General features: G+C 45.6%; 2 protein-coding genes across 2 annotated transcripts in view; both read left to right on the top strand.

Moving 5' to 3' along the window:
* Positions 1–1,867: 1,867 nt before the first annotated feature.
* dock1 (dedicator of cytokinesis 1) overlaps positions 1,868–23,435 on the top strand; it is a gene marked incomplete at its 5' end in the record, with an annotated part of 409,371 nt that continues 387,803 nt past the window's right edge. The window contains 4 exons of the mRNA XM_079492379.1: positions 1,868–1,966; positions 2,763–2,861; positions 12,390–12,462; positions 16,962–17,065. Coding sequence (XP_079348505.1) covers positions 1,868–1,966; positions 2,763–2,861; positions 12,390–12,462; positions 16,962–17,065 — 375 coding nt within the window. The remainder of the gene's footprint in view (positions 1,967–2,762; positions 2,862–12,389; positions 12,463–16,961; positions 17,066–23,435) is intronic.
* Positions 17,503–18,780, top strand: LOC306915923 (lysophosphatidic acid phosphatase type 6-like; the record flags this gene model as incomplete). Its single annotated transcript, XM_079493592.1, has 1 exon — positions 17,503–18,780. One exon carries the CDS (start codon positions 17,503–17,505, stop codon positions 18,778–18,780), a length of 1,278 nt encoding a protein of 425 aa, XP_079349718.1.

The raw sequence follows: 23,435 nt of genomic DNA on the forward strand, positions 1-23,435 counted from the left end.
ATGTAGTGCAGTAGAGGTATAAAGATGAAAAAAAAATGTAAGTAATAAGTAATCTAAAAGTACTTCAAAAATGATGCTCAAATGCAGTTACTTTCCACCTCAGTTTGGGGTAAAGGAGCCTCTTTCATGTCTCCTCTACAACTTTTTCTTTCAGCTTTCGGCTAGCTGCTGAAATTAATCTCATCTCTATATCCGCATCCCCGGGGATCATCCGTAATTGGTTAAATGCTCTCTCTTGTCTTCACCGATTTGTAATTGGCAGCGAGGAATTTCAGAAGCAGATGAGAGGCACTGTCATTTCCTGCGTTTATGTCCATTCCCCGAGTGATGCGTGATAAAGAAGAAAGCAACTTCCCCTCGCCTCGTAGCAAAGGAAACGCTTAGCTTGGATGTCATTCTAAGAAAGCACAAGTCATTTCATGAAAAACAGCAGAATAGCATTCACTGACGCTTACAGGTATAGTGTACACATTGAGTGATATTTATTTCGTTAAAACAAAAAAGTTAAATCTCTATATTCCGGTAGTAATCACTGCTATAGTGTATTTGTTCAGTAACGGGATGTCCCCCCGACTCTCCAGCTCTTTAACCCATTTTGACCTGAGATCAGATTTAAAAAAATGTCTTCTACATCCTGACAGTTTTCTGAAAAATCTATGTTTCTATGTCAGTCGGTCTTCGATTTTTCAAAAATAGCAGACCTACAAGCTCGTAGCGCGCCACTCGGTGGCGCGCTATGAGCTTGTAGATCAAAATTGCTCCCGATGTGCTGGTTGGTACCTTGAATGGCTTCTGCCGCAATCGGTGTATGAATGTGTGTGTGAATGGGTGAATGTAATGCACAATCTATGTAAAAGCGCCTTGGATAAAGGTGCTATATAAATGCACCATTTACCATTTAGATTGCGGACTGGATATGATGTCATTTTTTTTACGCCCACAAATCAACCATACATTCGCAAGGGTCCAGACTTCAAGGGGAGTGGTTAACCAGGCTACGGAAATCTTTGACGTCAAAAGTGGATAGAGCAGATCATAATTATCATTAATTCATTGAGGACTAAAGGTCAGAGGTCCTTTGACAAATGACTGTGAGCTTCAGGAAAACGACAGCACTACTATAACGTAGTCCATCCATCCAGCCATCCATCCACCGTGATTGCTGGTATAGAGGGGCGGGTGCCTCCGGGATCACGGCGTTGGATCATATTGGTTCACCGATATGAGCGCCTGCCCCTGCTCCCCTCCCTGGTAGAAAACAACACTGACGTCACCACATTTGGAGCGACGCCCCTCTGTATTTTCACTCCCCCTCCTAGACCAGGAAATGTGTCTGGTTTTCCCCAGGAATTTTCTTTTCGAGCGGAATGCTGAAGACTGGGTACCGACTCCCGAGGCTAGGTCTTAATAGGTTAACCCATTTTGGGCGGGAACCCCTTTTGCTGTTAGCATTATGTTATGCTTTAGCTATTGAAAAATAGCAGATCTACAAGCTCATAGCGCGCCACCGAGTGGCGCGCTACGAGCTTGTAGGTCTGCTATTTTTGAAAAAGTCGAAGAACGACTGACATAGAAACATAGCTTTTTCAGAAAACTGTCAGGCTGTAGAAGACATTTTTAGAATCTGATCTCAGGTCAGAATGGGTTAACACACTCCTGGGGAAAACCGGCTAATAAAGCTTCACGATCGGTTTAACCACTTTTAGCCCTTATTTTATACTTTGGGAATTCAGGAATAGCCAACCTTACAAAATGGTTCCAGATGGGGGTCCGTGATCAAAAAGACACCAAAGTGTTTCGAGGCGAGAACCACCGGCTTAGCGAAGTGCCGGGCCAGAGTAGCTGCGGCAGCAAACATAAAAGCAACATGCACCTGCGACCATCCCCCCTCCCTTCCCCCTTCCCCCGTCCCCCAGAAACCCCCACCCCCTCCAGCGCGGCTCGCTGCAAGTCGGGGAAGAAGCCTGTTATTCCTCATAATTGCTGGTTGTCAGAAGGCATTAGTGCCGGAGTGTGTCAGCCCCCCCCTTCCCCCCACCCCTCCTCCCTCCCCCAAAGCACACGGGCTGGCCAGGGAGGGAGCCAGAGCACTGAGGAGAGTGATGGCTGAAGTCTGACTGATACTCTATTAGGCATCACCCCCGCCAACACACACGCACGCACACACGCACGCACGCACGCACGCACGCACGCACGCACGCACGCACACCACACAAAATGATGTCAAGTCCTCTTGGGGGTTCACGCTGCTTTCCACAGCCGCCCTTGGTCCATTGTGAGAATAGAGGACCCCCACAAAAGAGACCCGACTGCTAGTAGCTCTCCTCTCCTCTCCTCTCCTCTCCTCTCCTCTCCCGGCTGCCGCCGTAGCAGGTGGGGCCACCACCGCCCCTCCCCTCTTCAATATTTAATTTCTCATTCATTTCTAATTTCCACATCGCTGTCAGGGAGATTGGCAGCCGACAGACGGGGGCGTCACGCATTAAGGCGGCCGTGCCGCTAAGCTTCTTCCTTTTCCCCCCCCTCTTTTTTTCCTTTTTTGTGCCCTCAAGGATCACATCCGATGGTATAAGCAGTAGTCAATTTTCCGCATGCGGTGAAAGTGCTAATGTTTGGACGGGCAGATAATAGCGCGACCTCCGCGAGCCTGTCACTTTGAATATGCTTAGTCACAGCCCAGCCAACGATAACCAGAATAACTCGCTCTTGCGAGATAACTCACTCACTCACTCACTCTCCTCCTCATCATCTCCTCCTCTTAGAACGTGATCTTTCCGGGCGCTGGAGACGAGGGAATCCTGGAGTACAAGTCGGTCATCTACTACCAAGTGAAGCAGCCGCGCTGGTTTGAAACCTTCAAGGTTTGTAAATGAGGCCCTTCAACTGCCACCCCAGTCACACAAGCAAATACACTATTAGTTTTACAGGCATTGTTTCTAGTTTCAAATTCTGCCCAAACACCACACACACACACACACACACACGCACACGCACACGCACACGCACACGCACACGCACACGCACACACACACACACACACACATTATGTATGTATTACCCCCAACATTAAATTTCAACTTTCCCTAGTGTCCCAAACAGTAAGGCAGAGGGAAATGGCAGTGGATGTGTTGGATGCAGCTCAAAGTGAACTTTACTCAGGTTGTCCAACCTTCCTAGCCTGGGTTATTTAAAGACAAAAAGAAAAAAAAGAAAATCGATGTTGAGAACTAATTCTTTCCAACTATAATAAAGGTCATAAGAGATTTTCAAGCTGTGCCAGCTGTGGTAGCTTGAATATGTGTTATTGTCGGCAAGCAACGCCATCGCACTACGGAGTAGGAATTAGACTTCACAGTCTCATCCTTATCCCGTTGCTGTCCATATTGGGAGGTTGAATGCTGAATGAAAAAACACACCCACACACACATGAATGCTGAGAGGGGCCATAAATAACATGACAAATATGTAGGGCAGAGGAATATATATATTTATAATACGACTGCAAACCTGCCGGGCCATGAAATTTAAATGTATATACATCGGTATACGTTTTTCAAATATTCAGCAAGGACGAGAGATAAAAGGAGAGCAGACGCCTTTTTTGTTTCTTGTTGTCAACAGGAAGGTATTTGACATAAGCATAAGATGACGCCACTCGGTGGCGCGCTATGAACTTGTAGATCTGCTATTTTTCAATAGCTAAATTATAACATAATGTATGTAACCACCAAAAATGGGTTAAATGCCACTGACAATTGCCAGAAACAATTAATGGATAATTTACGTAGACGAGCAAACACAAACATTAAATTCCCATTGACAATATCATCATGCATCATGACCAATGGCACCCGTGCGCCCCTCACTTCACACGGGTGTGATTCTTATAGTCTTTGGGTGGATTTTATAGTCTCAAGAGGAGCGCACTTTTGTGGCTATGTGTGTGTAGCCACCCCACCCCCTCGCGTGTATGTGAAGTGACGCTCACTTCACTTTCTTTGTTTTGCTCTTGTGGGCAAAAGAAAAGCAAAGCAAAGTTCTTTGTTTACCCGGGGTAAGTGGACTAAGCTCGAGATGCTTGTTTACAGCCACGCCCTGCTCATAGAACATTTCATGGTTGGGGTTCAATGCCTTGCTCAAGGGCACTTCAGCGGTACCTTCCGGTATCAAGACCGCTCCCCAAACCGTTCGGCCACCGCTGCCTGGCTATGCATGGCATTACTTGGCTCATAGCCGCCATTTCCCACTTGATGTTGTGTGGGAGTCCCGTCCGCTCCAGACCATACTGAAGAACAGCGAGCTGGCATAATGTCTTCAGACTCGGACTGACGTCCAAGATGTACAGATCATTGGGTCCTAAGAAGAAGATGCGATCTCCCACCATGCACCAGCACGTCATCTTATGCTTTGGCCCTTGGCCTTTCCCCTTGAGCCCAATCTTCATCCAGGAGAAGGTCTCTGGATTTACTTTCCACATATATTGGTATTCTAAAATGTGTCTTCCACTACATATGTATATCTCTCCATTGTAGGCAAAGGCTGAAATTTGATGAAAGGCAAAATTATAGCAGGTACTGCCAAAATAATCATAGAGAGTGCGAAGATTCAGTGCAGAACACACGTTCTGCACTGAATCTTGGCTGAGCCAGCAATTGGTCTCCATGTCAAGCACTCCGACGGTGTCCGTTTTACATGTACTCCCAACTACAAACATCTTTGTCCCGATGATGGCTGCAGATATAGAGACAAAAACTGAATAAGTACTAAGAGGAAGTGGTGGAGTAAGTGGATTGCCGCTGGTTTTAATTAAAGACCAGACCATTTTGGTGGTGTCCAACTTGTAATATTCATCTGATGCTCCATACATGACGTACATGACCTTCCCCGAGGCAACGTCTGTGTGTATCCAGCTCGGCACCGGTACCGTCCCAGAAACCTCGGGCTGGAACCATGTGTGGGCGTCGACATTGAATGCATAAAACACATTCCAGCCATTGTACCTTCCCCAGATGTAAATGATGGGCTCTATCAGCACCGCTGTGTATCTGTAGAGCTTCAACTCACTGCAGACCTCACGGCTCTTCTGTGCTCCTCCTCCAATTCTTACCGGGGGCAACTTGTTCCAGCGCAATGACACAGTGTCGAAGACGCGTACATCAAGCTGATTCGTGTAACCGGACTGCCCAAACGAGTACCACCGATGTCCCACCGTCACAGCAACAACGTGCTCCATCTTTGGTCCTTCCAGATGCCCCGTCCAGCACACCATGTTGTCACACCAGCACCACACGTCTATGCAACTAGATTAATCAAATCTCGCTACCGTAAAAAGAGTGACGTCCTGTATTTATGTTGCAGTGTGGCAGCCTCCTGGAATCCCTTGGGGCTAAACAGTCTGTATAGCAGTGTTGACAGCGAATCCTCTGGAGAAGTTGCTACGGGCCGGTGGTTCTGTGACCTACACAAGTTTATTTGAGAATTCCGCTTAGAACGCGCTGCAGTGGTGTCCAACTAGAACGTAAACCAGGATGCTTCACCTTCTGCCTTCTCCCTAGAGCAGACCTCTATTATATATTGTCCGACTATGCTTTGATGACTGAGCCAATAAGATCCATCCATATATGGGTTCTGTCACATCAATCTGATATCAGCACTAGGTCAACCCTGACCAAATAATAGGGATTGTCATACTAGACATGTCACATGTCGTATAACCCAACGTGCTAGTCGGATATGTCCTATAGCTCGACGTCCTAGTTGAATATCCCCTTTAGCTCCAATCCAACCCTTAATGCCGAGTGCCAAGCAGGGAGGCGTTGGGTCCCTAGTCCCTACTATGAAATAGTCTTTGGTATGACCCGGCTTGGGGATTAAAAAGCCTGGTTTCCAAATCTTAAAATGTTTAATGTTAAATCTATGGATTTCTTTTTACCGTTTTTTTTTAAAAAAAATATATTTTTTTTATCATTTTCTTTATCGTTTTCTAAGATTTGAGGCACATTTTAACGATTTTTCAAAAATAGCAGACCTACAAGTTCATAGCGCGCCACTCGGTGGCGCGCTATGCGCTTGTAGATCTGCTATTTTTCTAAATTATAACAATGTATGTAACCACCAAAAGGGGTTCCCGCTCAAAATGGGTTAAATGCCACTGACAATTGCCAGAAACAATTAATGGATAATTTACGTAGACGAGCAAACACAAACATTAAATTCCCATTGACAATATCATCATGACCCATGACACCCGTGCGCCCCTCACTTCACACGGGTGTGATTCTTATAGTCTTTGGGCGGATTTTATAGTCTCAAGAGGAGCGCACTTTTGTGGCTACATGTATGTGTGTGTGTAGCCACCCCACCCCCTCGTGTGTATGTGAAGTGACGCTCACTTCACTTTCTTTGTTTTGCTCCAGTGGGCTATGCATGGCATTACTTGGCTCATAGCCGCCATTTCCCACTTGATGTTGTGTGGGAGTCCCGTCCGCTCCAGACCATACTGAAGAACAGCGAGCTGGCATAATGTCTTCAGACTCGGACTGATGTCCAAGATGTACAGATCATTGGGTCCTAAGAAGAAGATGCGATCTCCCACCATGCACCAGCATGTCATCTTATGCTTTGGCCCTTGGCCTTTCCCCTTGAGCTCAATCTTCATCCAGGAGAAGGTCTCTGGATTTACTTTCCACAGATATTGGTATTCTAAAATGTGTCTTCCACTACATATGTATATCTCTCCATTGTAGGCAAAGGCTGAAATTTGATGAAAGGCAAAACTATCATAGGGAGTGCCAAAATGATCATAGGCAATGCGAAGATTCAGTGCAGAAAACGCGTTCTGCACTGAATCTTGGCTGAGCCAGCAATTGGTCTCCATGTCAAGCACTCCGACGGTGTCCGTTTTACATGTACTCCCAACTACAAACATCTTTGTCCCGATGATGGTTGCAGATATAGAGACAAAATCTGAATAAGTAGTAAGAGTAAGTGGTGGAGTAAGTGGATTGCCGCTGGTTTTAATTAAAGACCAGACCATTTTGGTGGTGTCCAACTTGTAATATTCATCTGATGCTCCATACATGACATACATGACCTTCCCCGAGGCAACGGCTGTGTGTATCCAGCTCGGCACCGGTACCGTCCCAGAAACCTCGGGCTGGAACCATGTGTGGGCGTCGACATTGAATGCATAAAACACATTCCAGCCATTGTACCTTCCCCAGATGTAAATGATGGGCTCTATCAGCACCGCTGTGTATCTGTAGAGCTTCAACTCACTGCAGACCTCACGGCTCTTCTGTGCTCTTCTTCCAATCCTCACCGGGGGCAACTTGTTCCAGCGCAATGACACAGTGTTGAAGACGCGTGCATCAAGCTGATTCGTGTAACCGGACTGACCAAACGAGTACCACCGATGTCCCACCGTCACAGCAACAACGTGCTTCATCTTTGGTCCTTCCAGATGCCCTGTCCAGCACACCATGTTGTCACACCAGCACCACACGTCTATGCAACTAGATTAATCAAATCTCGCTACCGTAAAAAGAGTGACGTCCTGTATTTATGTTGCAGTGTGGCAGCCTCCTGAAATCCCTTGCGCTAAACGGTCTGTATAGCAGTGTTGACAGCGAATCCTCTGGAGAAGTTGCTACGGGCCGGTGGTTCTGTGACCTACACGAGTTTATTTGAGAATTCCGCTTAGAACGCGCTGCAGTGGTGTCCAACTAGAACTTAAACCAGGATGCTTCACCTTCTGCCTTCTCTCTTGAGCAGACCTCTATGAGCAGACCTCTATTATATATTGTCCGACTATGCTTTGATGACTGAGCCAATAAGGTCCATCCATATATGGGTTCTGTCACATCAATCTATCAGCACTAGGTCAACCCTGACCAAATATAGGGATTGTCATACTAGACATGTCACATGTCGTATAACCCAATGTGCTAGTCGGATATATAGCTCGACGTCCTAGTTGAATATCCCCTTTAGCTCCAATCCAACCCTTAATGCTGAGTGCCAAGCAGGAAGGCGTTGGGTCCCTAGTCCCTACTATGAAATAGTCTTTGGTATGACCTGGCTTGGGGATTAAAAAGCCTGGTTTCCAAATCTTAAAATGTTTAATGTTAAATCTATGGATTTCTTTTTACCTTTTTTAAAAAATATATATTTTTCTTTATCATTTCTTACTGAAGGCACTTGGAATTTAGGAGTTGAGGCATTACATTTTGTTTTGAACTGCCCGAACACCCCACACACACACACACACACACACACACACACACACACACACGTATTACCCCAATTTAATTTCAACTTTCCCTAGTGTCCAAACGGCAGAGGACAATGGCAGTGGATGTATTGAATGCAGCTCAACGTGAACTTTACTCAGGTTGTCCAACCTTCCTAGCCTGGGTTTTTTAAAGACAATTTTTTTTAATTGTTTTTATCGATGTTGAGAACTAATTCTTTCCAACTATAATAAAGGTCATAAGAGATTTTCAAGCTGTGCCAGCTGTGGTAGCTTGAATATGTGTTATTGTCTGCAAGCAACGCCATCGCACTACGGAGTAGGAATTAGACTTCACAGTCTCATCGTTATCCCGTTGCTGTCCATATTGGGAGGTTGAATGCTTTAAAAACACACCCACACACACATGAATGCTGAGAGGGGCCATAAATAACATGACAAATATGTAGGGCAGAGGAATATATATATATATATAAATATATATTATATATATACGACTGCAAACCTGGCGGGCCATGAAATTTAAATGCATATACATCGGTATACGTTTTTCAAATATTCAGCAAGGACGAGAGATAAAAGGAGAGCAGACGCCTTTTTTGTTTCTTGTCAACAGGAAGGTATTTGACCTGGAATTTGGAGTGTGTTGTTTCTCCCCCGTTTGCTCTGTGTTTGCGTCCAAACACATAGGTTACATTTATATGGATTTTAATATATTCATGCTTTAAACTAAAGTACATGTCTTTTAAAAGTAGGTTTTATAGTTTCATAGCATTTGCGTGTTTCTGTTGTCTTTTTAACCACTGCACAAAATCAAAGGAAAAATCACACCTGTGTGAAGTGAGGGGCGCTCTTATCCTGGCTCAGACACTCATGACGTGGATTCTCCATTTATTGTCAATGGGAAATGTATCTTTGTGAGGACAAATATAGCCGATTTCCTCGTCCACATATGATGTAAATTCTCCATTCATTGTCAATGGCATTTAATGTCTGTGTTTCCACAAAAAGCTGATTTATTCAGAAACATATACAACATTAACCCATTCAGGCCTGACGTCGAAATAAAAAAAAAGGTTTTCTAAATCATGACAATTTTCTGAAAGATTTGAGGCACATTTTAACGATTTTTCAAAAATAGCAGACCTGCTATTTTCCAATAGCTAAATTATAACATAATGTATGTAACCACCAAAAGGGGTTCCCGCTCAAAATGGGTTAAATGCCACTGATAATTGCCAGAAACAATTAATGGATAATCTACGTAGACGAGCAAACACAAACATTAAATTCCCATTGACAATATCATCATGACCCATGACACCCGTGCACCCCTCACTTCACACGGGTGTGATTCTTATAGTCTTTGGGCGGATTTTATAGTCTCAAGAGGAACGCACTTTTGTGGCTATGTGTGTGTAGCCACCCCACCCCCTCGCGTGTATGTGAAGTGACGCTCACTTCACTTTCTTTGTTTTGCTCTTGTGGGCCAAAGCAAAGCAAAGTTCTTTGTTTACCCAGGGTAAGTGGACTAAGCTCGAGATGCTTGTTTACAGCCACGCCCTGCTCATAGAACATTTCATGGTTGGCGTTCAATGCCTTGCTCAAGGGCACTTCAGCGGTACCTTCCGGTATCAAGACCGCTCCGCAAACCGTTCGGCCACCGCTGCCTGGCTATGCATGGCATTACTTGGCTCATAGCCGCCATTTCCCACTTGATGTTGTGTGGGAGTCCCGTCAGCTCCAGACCATACTGAAGAACAGCGAGCTGGCATAATGTCTTCAGACTCGGACTGATGTCCAAGATGTACAGATCATTGGGTCCTAAGAAAAAGATGCGATGTCCCACCATGCACCAGCACGTCATCTTATGCTTTGGCCCTTGGCCTTTCCCCTCAATCTTCATCCAGGAGAAGGTCTCTGGATTTACTTTCCACAGATATTGGTATTCTAAAATGTGTCTTCCACTACATATGTATATCTCTCCATTGTAGGCAAAGGCTGAAATTTGATGAAAGGCAAAATTATAGTAGGTAGTGCCAAAATGATCATAGGGAATGCGAAGATTGTGAAGACGTGTGTTCTGCACTGAATCTTGGCTGAGCCAGCAATTGGTCTCCATGTCAAGCACTCCGACGGTGTCCGTTTTACATGTACTCCCAACTACAAACATCTTTGTCCCGATGATGGTTGCAGATATAGAGACAAAATCTGAATAAGGAGTAAGAGGAAGTGGTGGAGTAAGTGGATTGCCGCTGGTTTTAATTAAAGACCAGACCATTTTGGTGGTGTCCAACTTGTAATATTCATCTAATGCTCCATACATGACGTACATGACCTTCCCCGAGGCAACGGCTGTGTGTATCCAGCTCAGCACCGGTACCGTCCCAGAAACCTCGGGCTGGAACCATGTGTGGGCGTCGACATTGAATGCATAAAACACATTCCAGCCATTGTACCTTCCCCAGATGTAAATGATGGGCTCTATCAGCACCGCTGTGTATCTGTAGAGCTTCAACTCACTGCAGACCTCACGGCTCTTCTGTGCTCCTCTTCCAATTATCACCGGGGGCAACTTGTTCCAGCGCAATGACACAGTGTTGAAGACGCGTACATCAAGCTGATTCGTGTAACCGGACTGCCCAAACGAGTACCACCGATGTCCCACCGCCACAGCAACAACGTGCTCCATCTTTGGTCCTTCCAGATGCCCCGTCCAGCACACCATGTTGTCACACCAGCACCGCACGTCTATGCAACTAGATTAATCAAATCTCGCTACCGTAAAAAGAGTGACGTGCTGTATTTATGTTGCAGTGTGGCAGCCTCCTGAAATCCCTTGCGCTAAACAGTCTGTATAGCAGTGTTGACAGCGAATCCTCTGGAGAAGTTGCTACGGGCCGGTGGTTCTGTGACCTACACACGTTTATTTGAGAATTCCGCTAGAACTTAATCCAACTAGAACTTAAACCAGGATGCTTCACCTTCTGCCTTCTCCCTTGAGCAGACCTCTATTATATATTGTCCGACTATGCTTTGATGACTGAGCCAATAAGATCCATCCATATATGGGTTCTATCACATCAATCTGATATCAGCACTAGGTCAACCCTGACCAAATATAGGGATTGTCATACTAGACATGTCACATGTATAACCAAACGTGCTAGTCGGATATGTCCTATAGCTCGACGTCCTAGTTGAATATCTCCTTTAGCTCCAATCCAACCCTTAATGCTGAGTGCCAAGCAGGGATACTAGTCCCTACTATGAAATAGTCTTTGGTATGACCCGGCTTGGGGATTAAAAACCCTGGTTTCCAAATCTTAAAATGTTTAATATTAAATATATGGATTTCTTTTTACCTTTTTTTTTTTTTAATATTTTTTCTTTATCATTTCTGACTGAAGGCACTTGGAATTTAGGAGTTGAGGCATTACATTTTGTTTCGAACGAAACTATAAGCCTGGGTACCGACTCGGTTTGACTCGGTTCAACAGATGATAAATGTTTGATCAGTTCTAACTTCTTACAGTATAGTTTGTTGATTACTTTTGATGCTGCAATGGTCTTTTTTGAGGGGTGCTAGCCCCTCCTATATTCAGCTATATTTCGTCCTACACAGATTTTTGTCCTACACAAAGGTTAAATCCCCATTGACAATGAATGGATGATGTACGATGATAAAAGCGCCCCTCCCTTCACACGGGTGTGATTTATTTTTATTCTCTGTCCCCCAACCCCCCTTTTTTGGGGTTATTAAAGGGGAATTCCACTCATTTTCAACATTTTACTGTCATTAATATACCTTAGAGCTGTTGTGTGGAAATAATGAAAAAAGTCCCCCCATTCTGTGTTGCCTAGAACTGGATGTCTGAAAAAAATCATTAACATGGTGAAGTACATCTTGATGATGTCATCAAGATGTACTTCACCATGTTAATGATTTCCTTATTATTTCCACACAACAGCTCTAAGGTATATTAACATAGTAAAATGTTGAGTCACTGCACTGCCATCTGGGACCCCCCCCCAAATCATGTGGGGGTCCCGACCCACAGGTTGTTGTTAATTCCCTCTCTCTCTCTCTCTCTCTCTCTCTCTCTCTCTCTCTCTCTCTCTCTCTCTCTCCTCCCAGGTGGCCATTCCCATCGAGGACGTGAATCGCAGCCACCTGCGCTTCACCTTCCGCCACCGCTCGTCGCAGGACTGTGAGTACAACGACAACAACAACAACACGCCAACAGAACAACCGTGCACCGCCGTCGACCACAGCAAGCCAAGCGGTCGCCTGTCAGCCAAATTAATGGAAGCCATCCAATCCAAACACATGTGTCGCTCTGTGATAAATACTTCAGAAGCTCACCCCCTGTGTCACGTTAATCAGCGATATTAGGCCCTGGCCCCGCGCGTTTAGCGAGCATCAGTACAGCAAAAGTAGCAATACCACACTTAATACTCTTTCTCTAGTAAAAGGGCTGTATTTAAACAATTTTACTTCCATGCCGTGGCGTGCCATCTTCAGCGCCACATGGCAACCCCGTGTCCTGCCAGCCACATTAATGGGGGTGGAGGAGGCAGTGTTGATTTCGTCGTCGTTCACTTGGTTGCATGTTGAATGTGTCGCAGCACGACACGTTGTGACCTTGTAGATCTGCTATTTTCAGCAAGTGTAAAATCAGTCATTACGACGGCATCAAGGCCTGCCAAAATACATTTTAGTCGATGTAGATTTAGTTGACTAAAACTAGATTCACACTAAAACAGTCAGGGTGACTAAAATGTGACTAAAACTAAATGACAACTATTCAAGAGACTACGAATAAAATCAAAATTTAGAAAATATATCATAAATGAATATTTTGGTTTTTTTTTCTTTTTTTTTTTGAAAATAATTTGGGGACCCCCCAAAATATTCTGCCATTATTCTGCCATGAGAATTATGGCAGGGGTTGAGAACCCCTGCCATAATCTACTGGTTCCCAAAGTGGGGTCTACTAGCGTCTGCTACAGTTCCTTGGGGAGGTGGGGTTCCAGGTTAACAAATCATCAAAATCAACTTAACCACCATATCTTTATTTTATACCTCGGCTGTTTTGGTCCTCTGCTAGCTTAATCTGTAGCCACCAGTACCAATAACCCCCTCCTCCCTCCGGGTCATGTTTGCGTCGGTCTCGCGGGCCAGCTCCTCTCGGTGGATAATGGACGGGTCTCACAGGCCCTCTAATCCAGCTGGAGAGCCCTCCCGTCATGGCCCGTCTCCCTCCTCGCTGTACTGCTCCTGCAGAGACTAATGCCGTCGGGCCGGCCCTGGTCTTCAAACCCAGAGGAATTGCTGTTATCTTGCCTCTTAACCCATTTAGGCCTGACGTCGAAATTTAAAAAAAAATCTTCAAAATCCTGACAGTTTTCTGAACAACCTTATGTTTCTGTATCAGTGGTGCTCAATATTTCACGTCAAGGACCCCAAAAATCATATGTAATATGCCTCCATCCCACATCTGAAAATATGTTTTTCTGGGGACCTCCACAGAAGCAAACATTTGAGTTAAACTTTCACTCACACATAATATACATTCAAAGATTTGAGGCACATTTTAACGATTTTTCAAAAATAGCAGACCTACAAGAGCTTGTAGATCTGCTATTTTTTAATAGCTAAAGTATAACATAATGCTTTAAAACACCAAAAAGGCATTCCCGCCCAAAATGGGTTAATAGTCAACCTTAGAAACTGGCTCACCTCAGGTGACTCGGGCTGCAGGAGGGGCGCTGATGAGCCTGCTAAACTCTCCTTTTTGTAAAAAAAAAACTGTCACTGAGTACCAGCAGCAGTGGAAGGGGTGCGATTGTGTGTGGACAACTTGCATTCGGCGTAATCTCAGTTCCATCCATTATGTGGTAAATGGGGCTTTATATAGCACCTTTTATCCAAAGTGCTTTACGATGTGCATTACGCACGCACGCACGCACGCACGCACGCACGCACGCACGCACGCACGCACGCACGCACGCACGCGGTTCATCATCTTGCTCAAGGCCACTCAGACCAAGAAGGGGGAGGGAAGCGCCCGGGGATCGAACCGGCGGGAACCCTCCGTTTCCCCCAAGCGCCCGCCACTCTTCCTCCTGAGCCAGTGGGCCCAGCATTTAGTTAACTAATGCTTTATTTTTAATGGATTCTCATAAAAAATAAAAACAGAATACACATTCTGTTTACATCGGTGGTTCCCAAACGTTTTAGCTCCAAGGCCCACGAGAGAGATTTGATGTTCTTCTTCCTGCAGGGGAGGGGAGGGGAGGGGAGGGGGAGGGGGAGGAGGAGGAGGAGGAGGGAGGGAGGGAGGGAGGGAGAGAGAGAGAGAGAGAGAGAGATGCCACCACCTAGGGAGGGTAGTGTCATTTAGTTCAGTGGAACAAACATGGAAACAAACTGACAGCTCAGCTCAGAGCTGGACGTTCAGTCGGTGGTTGACGTGGACATTATCGCATCGTGTGGATCTCGGCGCGGTCCACATGGGAACAGTGTGGCTCGCAGTGTTGTTTTTGGCAGCAAAGTTTCTATTTTAGTTTTAGTCATAGTCTCTTGAATAGTTTTCATTTAGTTTAAAGGGCCTTTTCAAACGGGAAGCTAGGAACGCAGGCGTTGTTGCCTGGATCAACGACAGGTCTCCTCCAGGTCTGCTCAAGTGGGGCGCAACAACGCAAGCGGAAAAAAAAAAGCATCCAGCAACAGTATCCAGGTCTGGTGAGTCGCGGGCGTGTGCACGAGACGAGCACGCGCACAACAAATTCACGGGACCGCGTGTCAATTCGCTTGCGTTGTCACACCATGACTGCTCCTCTTAACTCCTTTGCTGCCCCTAGTGTTAGCATGCTGTTACTGCAGATATGCCGCCCGTCCACTCCCACTATCACGGACCTTGTTGTCCTTCCGGGTTAAACAGGAAGGTGTGGGCCCCCCGGGAGGAGTGCAACACCGCTCGCATTAGCCCACAGCCTTTAGTTGACACATGTACTGTTGTCATCTCTCTCTCTCTCTCTCTCTCTCTCTCTCTCTCTCTCTCTCTCTCTCTCTCTCTCTCTCTCTCTCCCCGCTGGCTCTCCTCTCCAGCCCCAGCGCGGCAATTATTCACCGGCAGGGCCGCGGGCAGCCAACCAATGAGGGGGGGGGGGATTTATGCAGATACAACGCATATGAATCACGTCCCCGCGCACGTACATTTGAGCCTTGTTGATCCGTGATGATGATGTATGTATGTTCTGCACCCTGCCCCGACACGTGGCTACAGCAAACAGCCATAACTCTCTGGCTGGAACTATAGCTTCTTCTGCCGAGCGTGTCGTCTTGTTTGCGTGCCTGTGGTTCTCAAACATCTGACAATGTTTTGTGACCGGAACCACCATACTACGTGGTGTGTGTGATTCTATGAAGATGGCCAGATCTAACAAGCACTCAGCACATCGCACGGTGATACGTTGTGAGTTTATAGATCGGCTGTTTTCGATTAGCTAGTGTGTACACAGTATACTGTATGGCTTTACAGGGGTTAGTCCTCAAGGAACCCCTTTGGGGTCCCCAGACCCCACTTTGAGAACACATTTTGTGCGGATGTGGGTTGGGATCTGGTTGGGATGCGCGGACCTGTCGCGGTAACAAACGTTGCAAATTTTGGGCGGGAACCCCTTTTGGTGTTAGCATTATGTTATGCTTTAGCTATTGAAAAATAGCAGATCTACAAGCTCATAGCGCGCCACCGAGTGGCGCGCTATGAGCTTGTAGGTCTGCTATTTTTGAAAAATCGAAGAACGACGGACATAGAAACATAGCTTTTTCTGAAAACTGTCAGGATGTAGAAGACATTTTTAGAATCTGATCTCAGGTCAAAATGGGTTAAGATGGTAATGGGAAGTGTATACACTTTATTCAAACGGTCGGTGACTGAACATTGTTTTTATTTTCGCCTTTATTTTATATTTTTTTATGGAGTGACAGACAGTAGGTTGACAGGAAAATGGGGAGAGAGATGGGGGGGAAGACATGCAGTAAAGGCCGTCGGGATCGGGAGTAGAACCCGCGGCACACTGCCAGACTGGATTACCAGCCAAGGTGCCTGGACCACTGAGCCATGGCCCAGGCCGACTGGACATTTTTGACTGAATTCTGCCCCCTACAGTATTATATAATTCATTGAACGGGATCCCCCAGGGCCCGAACTTAACCGCCTCCTTCTATTCCTGTACAACGAAACGAACAACCTTTTACTAACTTACTTTCACCTGAAAACGTAAATTAAATTCAAGACATGGTTGGTGATTCCTCCCTCATAGAGGTTAGTGTTTGAAATGGCTTAATAACTGTGAAAAAATAAACACTTCCATCAGAGCTACCACTTTGCTTTGATGTCTTTCTCATTTGGGAGTAAAACTCTGTTGACCCATTAAGACCTGACTCAGACTCCATTTGACAAGATTTTTCAATAATGATAACAAATAGCAGATTGTGAGATTGTATTGCTGCTATTTTTCAATTGCCAAAGTCACCCCCAAAATATATATATATATACTGTATAATATATCTATATTTTTTAATAATCAATTCAATTGAGTACATGTTGCAGCCCTAACGTCTGTCTGTCTGTCTGTCTGTCTGTCTGTCTGTCTGTCTGTCTGTCTGTCTGTCTGTCTGTCTGTGTCTGTCCTCCTGCAGCCAAAGACAAATCAGAGAAGATCTTTGCTCTGTCGTTTGTTAAGCTGATGAGGTATGACGGTACCACGCTGAGAGACGGAGAACACGACCTCATCGTCTACAAGGTAACACACACACACACACACACACACACACACACACACACACACACACACACACACACACACACACACACACACACACACACACACACACTATATCAATAAAAAGGCCCTTTGGACATCCCCACACGTCCCAGGCACCTCGCGGTTTTACTTGATAGGACGTGTGTGAACGTCCTAGGCACCATAAGTATTGCGAACAGGGTTTACCCCTTGATGGCAGCGCATTGAGTTGTATGTGATGTCAGAGTGATGTCAGACCGAAGCTCTGGAGCATCTACAGTATATAACACCATACTGAGCTAGAGCGTGAGAAAGGAATGCTCTGAGAGGCATTGATGTTGGATGTTCATTGATGGATACACAGAGTTTTGACCTCAAGGCTGTAGTAACCACTCATCAACCGGTCTAGCGTAGAACATTTGTAATAGTCAGCGATAATGAAGAATCTCTGGACCAAGGTGAGCCTGCTGGGTCTGTTCTCAGCGGTGTTTGGCTCTGGACTGTGGTCACATCAGCAGCAACGGGAGATCTCCTTAAATCACTCCTCCTCCCCCTACGAGCTCCGCATGGTCCAGGTGCTGTTCCGCCACGGGGCCAGAACCCCACTGTGGACCCTCCCCGACGTGGTCCCGGAGGCCCAGTGGAAGCCAGGGCCTCTCCTGCAGCCGCCGGCCCACACACTGGTGCCCTATGTGGTGAGGGACCTGCAGGGAGGCCCCCAGCCCCCGTCCCTTTGGGAGGCGCGCCTGCGGGGGCACCTCCTGGCGGGGGGCGCCTTCCCCGGCCAGCTGACCGCGCTGGGCATGCAGCAGGTGTACGACGTGGGCAGGAGGATGAGGAGGCGCTACGTGGAGGAGGAGAACCCCGCCTTCCTCGGCGCCGCCTTCAGCCCCGAACAGGTCTACGTCCGCTCCACCAACATGGCGAGGACCATCGAGTCGGCCCGGTGTCTGGTCGCGGGCCTGTTCGACCGCCACGTTCAGGAAGTCGTTCCCATCGCCACGACGGACACGGCGTCCGAGATCCTCCTGCCGAACCACCAGGCGTGCGAGCTGCTGCGGCACGTCGACGAGGGCCGCTGGGTGGAGATCGCCCGCGTCCCGGGCATGGCGGCCGACCTGCGCGGCGTGCTGGACGCGATGGACGTCGCCGATCGTCACCGCAGCGGCGTCGGCTTCGTCGCCATCAGGGACGACATGGTGGCCAGAGCGACGCACGGCCTGCCGCTGCCGGCCGCGCTGGAGGACCCGGCGACCAGGGACACGGTGGAGCGGCGTGCCGTGGACGCCATGCTCCTCCTCTACCAGCCGGAGGGACGCCCAGAGGACTGCACGGTGAAGCTGTGCGTGGGGCCGCTCCTCAGGACCATGGTGGACAACATGGAGGACAAGCTGGCCTCGAGGTCCGACGCCGCCGCCGACGCCAGGAAGCTCATCTTGTACTCGGCGCACGACACCACCCTGATGCCTTGCCTGATGGCTCTGGGGATCTTCGACGGGCGCTGGCCGCCGTACGCCGCCGACCTGGCGCTGGAGCTGCACCGGCACCGCCAGACGGGCGACGCCTTCGTCAAGGTCTCCTACCTGGGCCGCGACCAGCTGCTGCCGGGCTGCAGCGGCGTCTACTGTCCACTAGGGGAGTTCAAGAAGGCGCTGGCGGCCTACTCCCTGAGCGCTGAGCAGTACAGCGAAATGTGCTCGATCCCTAAAGGCTAAACTTCCAAAGACAAAATGTTTGACCTTTGACTCTATACTACAGTTCTGGGAATGGGACAAAAGGATGTCCCAATGGATCCAGGTTATTATTAGTCACAGGCTCTTGTTAATATGTCTTATGACCTTTGACTCTATACTACAGTTCTGGGAAGGGGACAAAAGGATGTCCCAATGGATCCAGGTTATTATTAGTCACAGGCTCTTGTTAATATGTCTCATTGGGTAAATAGTTGAAAATAACATGTAGAGTATGTGCATTTGTCCAGTGTTGATTACGTCGACTAAAACTATGACGAAAAATGTTCGTCGACTACCTTTCTTCACTGGCGGAAACGGAACAGAACTAAGCTATGATGACTAAAACTAAGACTAAATAAAGTGATTATAGTGAAAAAAGAGATCCAGTTTAAGTAAAAGCATTTTCACTTGTTTGCATGCTGAAAATCTACAAGCTCACAGCCATTATGACAGGCATTATGACGCCAACATACATTTAGTCCACTAAATTAACTAGATTTAGTCAACTAAAACTAAATGAAGTTTCATTCCAATGACTGACTAAAATCAAAATTTTTTGCCAAAATCAACACTGCATTTGACTCCATATACTGTTTGTACATTAGATGCTTTGCGGTGGGATTCCACACCATCTCTCCATATTCGGACATGGAGCTCCTTATATTAGGTTTGATGTCATGCTGTCACAGTATGTCAATCTATATAATATAAAAGTCAGCTGCTGTTTATTTGTTTCCCTTTGATAAGGTTCTTATTTGTTCACATGCAATTACAAGCAGTATAGTTTAACCCATTTAGGCCTAAGGCCGATTCTAAAAACGTTTTTTTTAAAAGTTTTCTGAAAAACTTCAAATATTTATATAGCAGCATCACATTCTTTACTTACGTATGTATTTATTTTTGAATACATACTGTACAGAACCCCAAAATGGGTTCCCGGCCTGAGGGGGTAAAACACCAAAAGAGGTTCCCACCCAGAATGGGTTAAGTAATGCTTGTACTATTTTTTTCATAATGTAACTCGTTACGTCATATTGTCTCTTTATTGTTAATGGCGTTTAATGTTTGTGTTGGCACCGTTTGTTTTACATCGCCATTACATCACCTAATCAACATGAGTTAGACTTTAATACATTAGACTTTATTAGACTTCAATATATATCGTTGTACTAAATATATTACACAGGTGTGATTTTATTACTGATAGAGGGACAGATGAAAGTAGGCTGACGGGAAATGGGGAGAGAGATGGGTAAAGGCCGTCGGGATCGGGAGTGGAACCCGCGGCACACTGCCAGACTGGATTACCAGCCAAGGTGCCCAGACGGCTACGACAGCCGCACGGGCCAATGCTTGTACTCTAGACAACCATGAAATGCTACAATAAATGTTGTCAAGATTTAAACAGAAAACTAAGGATGTAGGCCTACGGTAGCCTGGCTAATAAGCCAGACTAATATCACACAACACTGTCGCGGTATATCAGTCTGGGCTGGCTCCACTTGGATTTCATTTCCCGGGGCACATTTTCTCTTTGACGCAATTGGTCAGAGCTACTGTCAGTCAAAGGTCTCAAGCATTGAACGTCACTGTACCAAAGCCCGCCCATATTGCATACCGTGTCCCGATTGGTCCGACCTGTTCTCGGTTGTAGGAAAGAGGCGTGCTACTGAGCCTCGCCAGACCGTAATCCGCTGGTAGGCAACTTTTTTTTGCCAACGGCTGATTCGGTCTGGTTTATTAACCAGGCTAGGCCTACGGGGCAAATCAGATAAATAATCAAAACAAACTAACCCTAGTTAACCTTTAACTCAAGAAAACACTATAACTAATCTATCAAACACATAAAATAAAGGTTACATAAATTATTCTATTCTATCTAAACTAACTACTCTAATCCAACCTAAGCAAAAATGATGGCGCGTTACAAAAAGCTGGCGTCCATACCGTGACTTAGATATTCTGTTTACAAATTATACCTGACTCGATATAACACTGAGGTTCAACAAGACAAAGAGATCAGACTACTGATGGGGCACCAAACCTTTGGAGACCCAAAGTATTGGCTTGGCCGGAGAGCTCTGGACAGAATGTACACAGTATGAGGAAGTGAGACACCCTGCCAGAGAACACAGCTGTGAATACTGCTTAAATAGCGGTGCTGATATCAATAATAAAGCTTATCAGACAGAACCTCCCGTCAGAAGCAGTACATTTGTTAAACGCACAAGTATGTAACAATGGTTGTCTCTTACATCATAGTCATAGTGACCGGGCCGGGCCCCCCATGGGCCACGCGCGGTCCGTCGGCCCACCCACCCGCCCACCGCCCACCCACCCGCACACAACTATTGTGTGCTCGCTGGAGCGAGCACACAATAGTTCTTTAAAGTCTATTTTTTGAGGTGCGCTTGCCCCTCCTATGCCCAGCTTTGTGTATCTGCTCAGAACTACTTCCACATCCTTTGTGCTAGAAATCTAGTTCAAACTTCAACATGTTCATCTTCATGCAGGTTTTTGTGCTTGTATTTTCGAGGGGCGCTGCGCCTCTCCTATGCCCAGCTATCTGGGTTTGTGTGAACACAAACATTGGCTGATCACCCCATAGCGATGATTCGATTGGCTGAGCAAAGTACATATTGAAGATAAGTAAGGGCAGAAAAGCGTAGACGGCAAAGGTGATTAGAATGACGTTTGTGATGATTTGATTGGCTGAGCATGGAATACAAAGTATGATGATAAGAGGGCCCCTCACTTCATACGAGTGTGATTTTTCTTTTTTTTTTGCAAATGATTATTTTGTAAATAAAAGTTTTTGCATGAGGAAGGGTCAGGTCTTTCTAGGTTCACACAGAGGTGCTATCTGTGGTTGCTATAACAACGCATTCAAACCTGGACTGGACTCTTACTTTTCAGGAAATGGAAAAATATATAGCCTGTGATCCAATGTACGTAGTTATTTAGTCACAAGCTGAAAAAAGAAAAGAAAAACATTAACAGTTGAAATATTGAGATACAAGACAACGCTGATATGGAGTGCAGCGTCGTTACTCCCCCAGCCCACACACACACACACACACACACACACACACACACACACACACACACACACACACACACACACACCAAAATCAAATTAGTTTCCAATTAAAAGCTGCCTGTATAATGACACCTTTGTGTTGGCCCTCCCGTTCCGTGTTAATTAACCCATTCAGACCTGGAGGACGATTCTACAAATGTCTTCTAAATCCTGTCAGTTTTCTTAAAAACCTCATGTTTCTATGTCAGTCGTTCTCAAACATTTTCATGTATAGGCAAAATTATATATAATTGGCCGCTGACCCCCATCTGAAAATATGTTCTTCCAGGAACCCCCCCAGAAGCAAAGATTTGAGTTAAAAACGTTCGCTGTGAAAGAATATATATTCAAAGATTTTTCAAAAATAGCAGAGCTTGTAGATCTGCTATTTTTCAATAGATAAAGTATAACATAATGCTTCAAACACCAAAAGGCGTATCCCGTCCAGAATGGCTTAAATAGTTAACACAAGAGAGAATCATCCGGAATATTTAGTATTCAGTCTTGTTTTCATTGTTTTTGGGGGGTTTCAGCCAGGGAGAGGGTGTCTGTTATGTATGCCAGTTCATTCTTCATCGCCTTTTCCTGTTCATAAAGACTGGGAAATGAGCTCTAATCTGACACAGATGAGCTCAGTGGTGGGAAATAACTAAGTCCATTTACTCAAATACTGCACAAAGTACTTTTTTATTTTTAACTGGGTATTTTACCTATTTTTGAGGGCCTATACATCACGTCTCACATTTGCCATTGACAATGAAAGGAGAATTCACGTCATGCGCGCCTGAAATATGACGTAACTATGTGATATGTGATATGATAAATGCATTTTATATATGTGATGTATTCCCATGCTTTTGTTCTTGCCTAATGTAAATTGCTCTAGATTAAGAGCGTCTGTTAATGCCTAAATTGTAAATTGTGGCAACACAAACATTAAATGACAATAAAAGGAACATTTACGTCACATTACGTAGACGAGCAAATTGGCTAACCATACATTCAGTTGTCATCTTACATGATCATGGTGAAAAGATGAGTTTTTTTAAACATTGTATCATCATGGTTAAAAGATAATAACATAAGTTGACAAATTAATTCATGAAGAAGTATATACATTTTTTTATTGGATGATGTACGACGACAAGAGCTCCCCTCACGTCACACGGGTGTGATTTTTTTTTTTTTACTGTACACTCCACTACATATCAGAGGCAAATATTGTACTTTTTACTCCACTACACTTAATTGACAGCTTACTTTTCAAGCTCAGTTACTACCGGTAGTTACTTTGCAGGGTTACTGTAGAATAGAGTATTAATGCAAATGATACGTTAACCACTGTTAACAGTATACTTCGGCTATTCAACAATAGCCAATCTACAAGCTCACAATGCGTTACGATGCGATGCATTGTCAGCCTGTATATCAGCTATTTTTGAAAAAGGTTGGACACATTTAGAAAAATGTTTGTACTTTTTGTGGCTTTCACATTTATTTTATATTTTTTATGGAGGGACAGACAGTAGGCTGACAGGAAATGGGGAGAGAGATGGGG

The sequence above is a fragment of the Electrona antarctica genome (genome assembly GCF_951216825.1).
Source record: "Electrona antarctica genome assembly, chromosome: 22".
Taxonomy (NCBI): Eukaryota; Metazoa; Chordata; class Actinopteri; order Myctophiformes; family Myctophidae; genus Electrona; species Electrona antarctica.